Source organism: Camelus dromedarius, chromosome 11 (genome assembly GCF_036321535.1).
Source record: "Camelus dromedarius isolate mCamDro1 chromosome 11, mCamDro1.pat, whole genome shotgun sequence".
NCBI classification, from domain to species: Eukaryota; Metazoa; Chordata; class Mammalia; order Artiodactyla; family Camelidae; genus Camelus; species Camelus dromedarius.
In genome coordinates this window covers 31319009-31328329 of record NC_087446.1, presented here as the reverse complement: position 1 = coordinate 31328329, position 9321 = coordinate 31319009, and the positions used below count along the sequence as shown (strand labels likewise).

General features: G+C 34.8%; 1 protein-coding gene across 2 annotated transcripts in view; it reads right to left on the bottom strand.

Moving 5' to 3' along the window:
• Positions 1–2335: 2335 nt before the first annotated feature.
• METAP2 (methionyl aminopeptidase 2) overlaps positions 2336–9321 on the bottom strand; it is a 29351-nt gene continuing 22365 nt past the window's right edge. For both annotated transcript variants that reach the window (XM_010989966.3, XM_010989967.3), the window contains exons 6-11: positions 8831–9012; positions 7733–7827; positions 7374–7470; positions 4334–4437; positions 3706–3821; positions 2336–3032 (exon numbers count right to left, since the gene is read on the bottom strand). In XM_010989966.3, the coding sequence (XP_010988268.1) occupies positions 2780–3032; positions 3706–3821; positions 4334–4437; positions 7374–7470; positions 7733–7827; positions 8831–9012 (847 nt within the window). In that variant the 3' untranslated portion in view covers positions 2336–2779. The remainder of the gene's footprint in view (positions 3033–3705; positions 3822–4333; positions 4438–7373; positions 7471–7732; positions 7828–8830; positions 9013–9321) is intronic.

Here is a 9321-nt window from a genome sequence, read left to right as displayed (position 1 = left end):
AATTTTATTAAAAATAGTTTGAAATACTCTTTGCTCTTCCCCACTAATCTTATTAGATCTCTTTAAAGTCCTACTGCTGCTAACTTTATTCAGGAAGAGGAGAATCCACTAACCTCTACAGATGAAAGATCTTAGCTCAGTGGTAACCACTAGATCACATCTTTTTTCTCAAGGGGGTTTGCTTGCAGGTTGAAATCTTCATGAAAGAAACATCCTGTAGAACGATGTCCTCCGCTAGTGATCAATTCTTAAGTATAAGCTTGAAAAGGAACTCTGTTAGGAAATTTTCCTTAAATTTTAGAGAACAAGTCATCTGGGAGAGCTGATGATGAAGCGCAAATGAGAATTTATCACTGAGCAGACAAATCATTCATGCCAAAAGTACACTTAAATATTAAACAGCTAAAGTTTAAAATCATCCATTTATTAAATACCTATGCAAGTTGTTACCTCAACTGTTAACATAATTATACCTCATTAAAGATTTATGTGGTCAAGATACCTGAGTCTAGCCTTTTTTAATTTCAAGGATTACTTTATATTTAGCGTCTACAACTTTTAGTACCTAATTTAGTGGGATAGTTTAAAAACACTGGAAGCTATGTTCATAATGGTACAGTTGCTTGTTTCAGTACTTATTACAATATATATATGAGAAAGAAATAGTGATTTTTTTACTTTATTTTTAATCTCTTAAAACTAAAACCTACAGGGAAAGCTGTGTGTTGCACAAGGAGGGGTATATGAAACTCTACTCTATGCTCAGTTTTGCTAAAAATCTGAAACTGATCTAAAAAAGTTAAGTCTATTGAAATAAAACTAAAAAAACTAAAACCTAGCCAATGGACAGAAACATAGGCTTCTTACAGTTCACCTCAGTGTGGACTTGTACATTCTGCTAAGATGATCTAACAAAAAACAACGTGTTTTGATTGTAAAATAATTTACTAAAGGCACTATTGTTAAACATCAAACTATGTTACCAATAAGGTACATCATTGTAAACATAACAAACTGATTTCAAGAGATACATGGCTAGTAGGTAATACAATTTTTTTCTTAAGTAACAGCTTTCCTACTTAGAAGAATATCCCTTCCAGAGGCATGCAGTGATGCCATTGTTCGCAACAGTTACTTGGGAAGCGAGCTTGGAGCTCATACTTGGTCTGAGATCACTATTGCTAAAAATGTCTTAAAAGCTCCAAAATTCTTGCCTCATGGTCAATTCTAAAATTCTTGGGTTTAGAAATCAATACACTTTACACGTCCCACCAAAGCACACCAGAAAGGTATGGACTCAAAACCCAAAAAGAGCTAGCTGGAGGGTCCAAGCCCTGTAATGTGTCCAGGCATGAATTGGTGGGCTTTGCCACTAGCACATCATCACAGGAAATGGAGAAATTATTCAAAGGTAGCTACTGACCATTAGCACCATAATAAACATGGCTCATGTAGCTAAAAACTAGTTTAACCCTACAAAATAACATTCATTTATAGCTCTAATCTGAAAGAGCAGCTTTTTAATGTATAATAAATGATTTAGTACTTAAGTCAGGTTTCTCTTCCTATGAGAGAAATGTTAAACAGACAAACTAAACAGCATCCCAAAGGCAATCTTATTGTGCTAAAGCATATACAAATTAAGGCTTTACCCTGATACATAACAATTTTGAAACTACGTGGGAACATTCCCATAAAACATTTACACAAAATTCAAGCAATCTGTTCAAGAATTGGTTGTGGGGCTCAGTTCAAAGTATTATGCATCTTACATTCAACTTAAGCACTTAGCTGCTGTAAAAAGCATCACTGTAACCTCAGGTCCTGAAAACATCATCAATGTTATGAATCCAAGTTAGTCCAGGGGCAGGGTGTTAGAGAATGTGATTCAGTAATGGAAAAGCCTATAATTCAATTTAAATTTTCTAACTAGAACAAGATCTAAACATAAGTTCTCCTGTTTTTGTAGTTTTAAATGCCCTTATGGTTTAATGAGTAAGCTGAATACATTTCTTGATAAATACTACCACTGGACAAAGGATCTAAATGTTGAGATCTTACTAAATCAAGGTTTTAAGCTGGTACAATGTTCCTACTAAGTCATATTTCGATTAGATCTTTCCAGGATCAGGGAAAAAATGAAAGGCAAGGCAAAATATTCCTAAAGCTGTATATTAGTTTATGAAGAGTATACACATGTGTAGATCTTGTTTTAGCCACTATGTCAGCAGAAAAGTTTCGGTGTGGAGGTTTACAATCCAGAAAAAAGGCTCTACTTTTCCCTACATTAAGCTAAACTATTTCTTGTGCAGAATTATAACCACAGACATTGAAGTATAGCTCTCAGATCTGAAAATGTCTTTATTTTTTTTAGAAAATGGATTCCAGGAAAGTTAAAAAGCAATACCAGAGGGTATAGGTGCAGAGTCGGATGTAGTCATTCAAAGCATTCAATTAAGAATATGGCAATATAAATATCTGAAAAGCATCTCTCAGATATTTGAAACAAAATGTGTAAGTCATCCCTAACTAACTGAAGCTTTATAGCATTTCCTAGAAAGAGGGAAAACAGTTAACATTTGAAAGTCCGGAAAGCTTTTTCCTTGGTTAATTACGTTAAATGGTTTGCCTTTGATCAAATTCCTTCCTTTTTAAACATGGATAAAAGTATTACATAGGTCCACTGTTAAACAGACAACATGTTGCAAATTAATTCTGGTATAATGTATTCCAACAAAGCTTAGAAAATGAAAGATGTTGCGGTGGCTTTGGACTAAATTTAATAGTCATCTCCTCTGCTGACAACTTCTTTACATGTTGGACGCAAAAGTATGGTATGTTCAAACTGTGCTGTATATGATCCTTTAATGTCACATAACGGTGGATATGGATCTACAATGCCCAAGTCACACAGATTCTTCAGAGCCATCAAGTATTTACTTTCTCCCAAGCGATCCAGCCATCTGCGGCAGAAGGCAAGGGTGCCAAAGTTTTCATTGATGACATTTAACAAGTGTTTCGTTCTTGGAAGCCTAAGAGGAAAAAATCCAAAATTAATAGTTGGCAAAAAGTTACCAACTCATTTCTTCCATTAAGGAAAACTCAAATGGAAGTTATGACTCAATAATTACAGTTCAAAACACTTTTTTGTTGCCTCCTTCAACATTCAAATATCAGAATGGGTTACCAACCCACACACAATTATAGATGGCAGCTGAACAGGAGACCAACTAAAGGCTATCTTATGTTTATATGTCTATGCACGTGTGTGTTTTAAATTCTAAGTACAGACTCAGTAGTAGTATAATGGTGGGAATTTCCCTTTTTGTGCATCAAAGTGAAAGACCTGCACATAAAGATGTTTCAACCATCTCCAAAAAGTTAGGGGAAAAAAAGTAAATAAAAACATAAAGTTTACCAATGGGAAAGTATTAACAACAAAAACCTAAGAATGCCAGCAAAATGATCATCTCTGAAGTTATGATTACTGGAAACTAGATATGAAGAGAATACTTATTCTCATCTCAGTTAAAATTTTTAACAGGCCAATTTTTTTTTTGATGAATTATAGAAATCCACAGAACTATTGCTGGGCTACAGAAACGTGCATTTATTAATATACCACTGTGGATACCTGTCAAATTTTTTAAAATGCTATTAACGGGGAAGAGAAACTCACCAGTTATATAAAAAAAAGTCTCTCACCTTATTGGCACATGTCCAACATCAAAATTTTTCATGTAATGTGAACATTCCATATCATCATGAACAACGCCTTTTCCTGTGCTACCAAAGGTTTCAATGGCATACACTTCTCCTTCCTAAAACATACATAAGGGTTGGAGAAGAAAAATTCAGAACTAATCAAAATTCCCATCTCTTAACTTCAGGCTGAGGTATTCCTCACTTCATGTAAAACAACAACAACAACATAAAATATCTGGCAGTCCTTTTCCACCTTCTCCTGCTTTATCTTCTTAGCACTTTCTAGTCAGTCTGTCATCCTATTAAAATTAGGCTTTACATGGGCAGGGAATTTTGTTTTGTTCACTATGACATTCCGTGCCCTACTAAAGAGACAAGAACCTAAGTAATGCTCAATATTCTCCAAGTATGGAATAAACTTTCATATACCCCACTTCCACAACTGATTGGGCCCCAGTCCAACCAGACACAGTCTGCAAATTCACACAGCTCAATTCCTGTTGGGGTAAGCATGGATGGGAAGTTAATTTTGCTCAATGTACTATATACTCAACTGCCACTAACTTTAGTTTGGAGAAAAAGTCAAAATGCTTCACAGAGGAACAGTGTTAATTAAGGGCATACACACCTCCATTCTTGTTGCCTCTCCTCCTTTCACAATGGGCACTGTCTTCCCAGCATGTATTCTATATGGCCCAATTGAATGTCCATTTAAATTACGAATTGGTTTCACTGGAATAATAGGGGAAAAAAAAGTTATTCAGGGTCTCTAAAAGCGCAGACAGATATCTTGGCCTTTTAGTACACAGTTTAAGCATTTATTTCAAAATCAGATATGGCTCTATTAATCTCACACTAAGATACTTAAATACAAATTGGAAAACTGATGGGATACCAAGATACTTATTGCAATGTTATTGACTGAAACTTAGGAGTAAGGGGAGATGATGGAAAAAGAATAAACTATGTGATGACATAATGGGGGTCTCATCTAGGGAGGTATTGTTAATAAAAATATAGTCATAAAATGTCATGTACACAATCACTACAAACATGGAAAAATGTATTTTTATATTATGGACCAAAAGTACGTGAAAATGAAGATTCTGTGTCAAAATAATAGGATTATGAAATGTTACATTATATTATTACATCAACATTTCAAATGCTAAAAAAGAAAATCTACACAACCCCAAGGTCCTGATCAATGATAGAATGAACAAATTGTGAGTATATTCTCACAATGGAACATTTACTCAACAATAAAAACAAAAAGCTAGGGATAAACTGAACTGAAATAAAACCTAAAGAAAAAAATGAGCAAAAGAAGGCACAATTATATACATACTGTGCAACACACACACACAGAGTTCAAAATAAAGTATAATTATACTATTGTTTAGGAATGCATAATTAGATGATAAAGACAAACAAAAGCAAAATACAAATACTTCAGTACTCAAGGTTGGTTTATGAGAAGACGGCGGCTGTAACTGAGAAGGGGTATATAGAACTGAGGGGCTTCTGTAATGCTGGTAATATTCTATTTCTAAAGGAGTGAGGTTACACAGCTTTTACAATTGTTTAGTTGAATTTTTTTTTGAAGTTTTATGTTGTGTGTATTTTATTATATTTCACAATAAAAGTTTAAAAAAAATCTAGTTCTACAGATTCTCAATAAGAGCTACCTTTCTTCAAGGGCAAAATTAGGTAGTAATGTTCTTTTCAAATCTGTAACAATGAAACAATGACAAGCATATTACAAATTTAGCAGGTGGCACAGCAAAATAAAACAACTAGCTCTTCAAAAAAATCTTCCTTCTTATATAAATGATAAGCTAAATTTATTTTGAAATTCAGCAATCATTATTTGTCTAAGAGCTGGCAAACTGATGGCACAGGCCAATCAAAAACAAATTTAAATTAAAAACTTTCTTAGCCATACCAACCTATCGTATATAACCAAGTTACACAGAAGAAGCAGGGCTCAGGGATAGCCATTTATGCAGTATACAGACTGTGGTCAGTGGCAGGCTAATTTTGGATCCAACAGCTTTAAAGGTAATTTTCCAATTCTATAGCTTCTTGACCAAGGTAAATAAAACCACTCCCTTGACAGCTCAGTTCTTTTATGCGGTTTTGGGGAACTGCTTCTTAAAGTTCAACCTACAGACTATTTCTTCATCTTCCCAATGTCATTATTTGTCCATACCCTCTGTTTAAACCAGTAAAAATGAATTCTGCCACCCTCAACTAAGAACCCTGATAAATACAATAATGCGTATAAAAGAATAAAACCTAAGATGTTGCACTGGCTTAGTGGAAGAGGTAAAAAGGCACATATTAAGGATTCCAACACTGCAGGCTAGAGTTGTTATGTGGTGACTAAACCTCATGTCAAACTGTCACCTAATATACCTTGAAAGGCAGACCACATGCCAACCAAAGGTGCACAATTCAGAGAAAATACAAGGGAAAGTTGACTTGAGAGGTACCTGAACAAGTATTACTTGTTGTGGCACCAATCCCAAAACTGGGAGTGGGAAACAACAAATATTTGTTAAATACTAATAAATTCCAGGCATTGTCACAAAATTTACATTTCTCAAAAACAAAACAAAACAAGATATCATGAATCCTGCTGAAGTCAAAGAAATTTAGGTTCTTAGAGGTTACAGAATTTTTCTAAGCTCAAATATAGACCTGCCTAACCCCAAAGCATGTTTTCTTCATTATCCCATAACATCTCCATCCAAGTGCGAGGGGTCTTAAGAATTTGTGATTTCTACAGATGTTCATAGATTTAAGGATCTGTAAGAGAGCAACAAGGACAGGCACTGTTAGGTGTCAGAGGAAGAACCACTGAGCAGGTGGCAGAGCACCACAGTCTGTAAGTGTCAACAGAGGAATGCAAAGTGCTGCACGATGTAAATTTACTGAGGAGCAAGGAAGCATGAGAAGTCTCCACTCAAAGGATCATAAAGGGGAGTCAGGTTCTGGTTAAAGAAATGCAGGAAATATTCTGTAAGAAAGGTTTTAAGGCAAGAGTTACAGAGAGCAACGAGGACAGATTAGGAAGGAGGACGGCAGCTAGAGAGTGATCAGACAGATCATGGGAGTTGGAGAAAGGCTGGAGTGACAGGACCAGAAAGTACAGGTGAATCTGGAGCTGCGTACCTAAGGCACTGGCTGGGAAAGACTAGGCAGCAAAAGGAATAACGACTATAGGAAAAACACACAAGGAATTAACCGGCCTCTAAATTTTAAATTCAACTTAAAAAAAAAAAAAAAAGAAAAAAGAAAAGAAAACAATGGGGAGTCATTAATGAAAAGCCTCTGGCTTCTGTTTGAGCCTAGTCACAGAAAATCCAGCCTACATTTTGGCCACTCTGGGGTAACTCCTCAGGTTGTCTTCTCAACAGTACCAGAGTAGTTTAACAACAGTTCCCAGGTAGTGACCACAGAATTCCTACCATGAACAGGTCATTTCTCCTGTTTTCTCTTTATATTCCCAATTCCCAAGAGATAAAGATGAAGCAGCTGACTCAAAAAAAAAAAACAAAAAAACAAAAAAACAAAAAAAAACACACTTTTTATACTACCTTGCAAAATTAATTTTGCCGAAGTCACACATATTTCAAAGTAAGTTGTACTTTTAGAGAACACACCTTGATAGGTCTTCCCATCTATTTCAACTTCATAGGACTCCATAACTTCTTGGATGGCCTCACCAACATCACAAAGACGGACATCAATTCCAGCACACTAAAAACAGAATCAGGTACACTCTTGTTCAAAGTGCAAAATATAACCGCAACTTAACTTCTTAATATCTTAAGGGATAAAATAAGGGATAAGCAGAAAAGCTGCTTTGCACATTATAACTTCCTCCATAAAAGCCTTTGTTATTATAATTACCTACTTAAAATCCTAAGGATGGTGAGCCAGTCTTACATAGCCCAGACTTTAAACAGGCTATAAAGTGCTCAAAATGTGTTGAATGAAATGGTGCTTACGGTTCACATACCTTTATTCCAGTGTTAGTGGCATCTTTTACAGCTTTTAATAATGTATCATATTTGGGATTAAAAGTAACAGTAAAAGCACAGTCAATAATTCTACCTGAAAGAGAAAATTCTTCTTTATTAGCTAGTCAATTTATCTAACTTTATAGCATCTACTCTATTAATTAATCTTGCTAGTTAACAGAAAAATAAAATGACAGGCTCAATTGAAGGCAGCACTGCAAATACCAAGACAACATTCACAACTGAAGGGGAAAAAACTGTAAATAACTTATACAAAGGCTCTGGAATGAAAAATTAATTCCAGGGTTAGTATACATTATTTCAAAATAGCACCAATTCATTATTTACCCAGGCAGTTACGCAAAAATAAAAACAGACACAAATCAAAGGAAGAAAAGCCTGGGGAAATAAGAAACAGCAAAGCAGGCAGAGAAAATGTATAGGTCTACAGAACACTATCAGTCAATCTAGCTTCCCCAATTTGGTAAAACTTCAGGTAAGTAGCTGAAGCTTTGATTTCTCATGTGTTAAGTGAGATTAAAAGGTACTTATCTAACAGGGTTTGGGAGAGAATTCAGAAAAGCTAACAGTTATATAAAGATTGGTAAACTCAAAGGTTCTAAGTAAATATTTGTTATTATACAAATAAAAAATGTTTGAAGCAATGATCTGCATGAAGATGTAAGATTCTATTTTTCGGGGGGAGGATATATAGCTCATTGGTAGAGTGCACGCTTAGCATGCACAAGGTTCTGTGTTCAATCACCAGTACCTCAATTAATTAATTAAATCTAGTCAACCCCTCCCCCAAAGAAAGTTAAAAAAATTTTTTTAAAAAGCAAAAAAAAAAAAAAAAAAAAATCTATTTTTCATGCCTCGATACAACAGGTAATAAACCTCAATTACCCAACAGTTTTCATTATACTCCATTCAGTAAGTATGCTTTACAGTAAACCTTAACATCTGCCTCAACAAAGCTCTACTAAAAAGTGAGGCATCAGGAAGAAAATGTTGAGAGTTAGTATCTATAGCCCCATCCAACAGAGACAAGACTAGAGATCAGGAGAGTAGAGTGGGAATTATTTCTAAAAACTTACCACTAATATGTGTTCCAAAGTCTATCTTACAGATGTCATCATATTGTAATACTGTTGTATCACCAGCATTGGGAGTATAATGGGCAGCACAATTATTCAGAGAACATCCAGTGGGAAATGCCAGGCCTGCATTTAATCCATTCTCTTTTATTAGTTTTCGTGAACAGTCTTCCAACTTTTCACTTAAAAAAAAAAATGTGTTTACTTTCACATTCTTACCCTTATTTATATACCTTACAGCTCATCAAGTCCAGAAAGTTTACTAAAACTCTTAAATTACTTTTTGGAAGTGATATAAGCACCTTGTGGATATGAATAAATAACAGTTCTGTGATGCTACAAAAACAATAGCCAGTTCATTTTTAAAAGATAAAAAAGAATTTCATTCCACTAGAAATCTGAAGAAACAGAACAACACGATCCACTTTCAAATTAGTTTACTAGGAAGTAAGATTCTTGACTAAGACTAATTGAAATGCTGATCACAATTT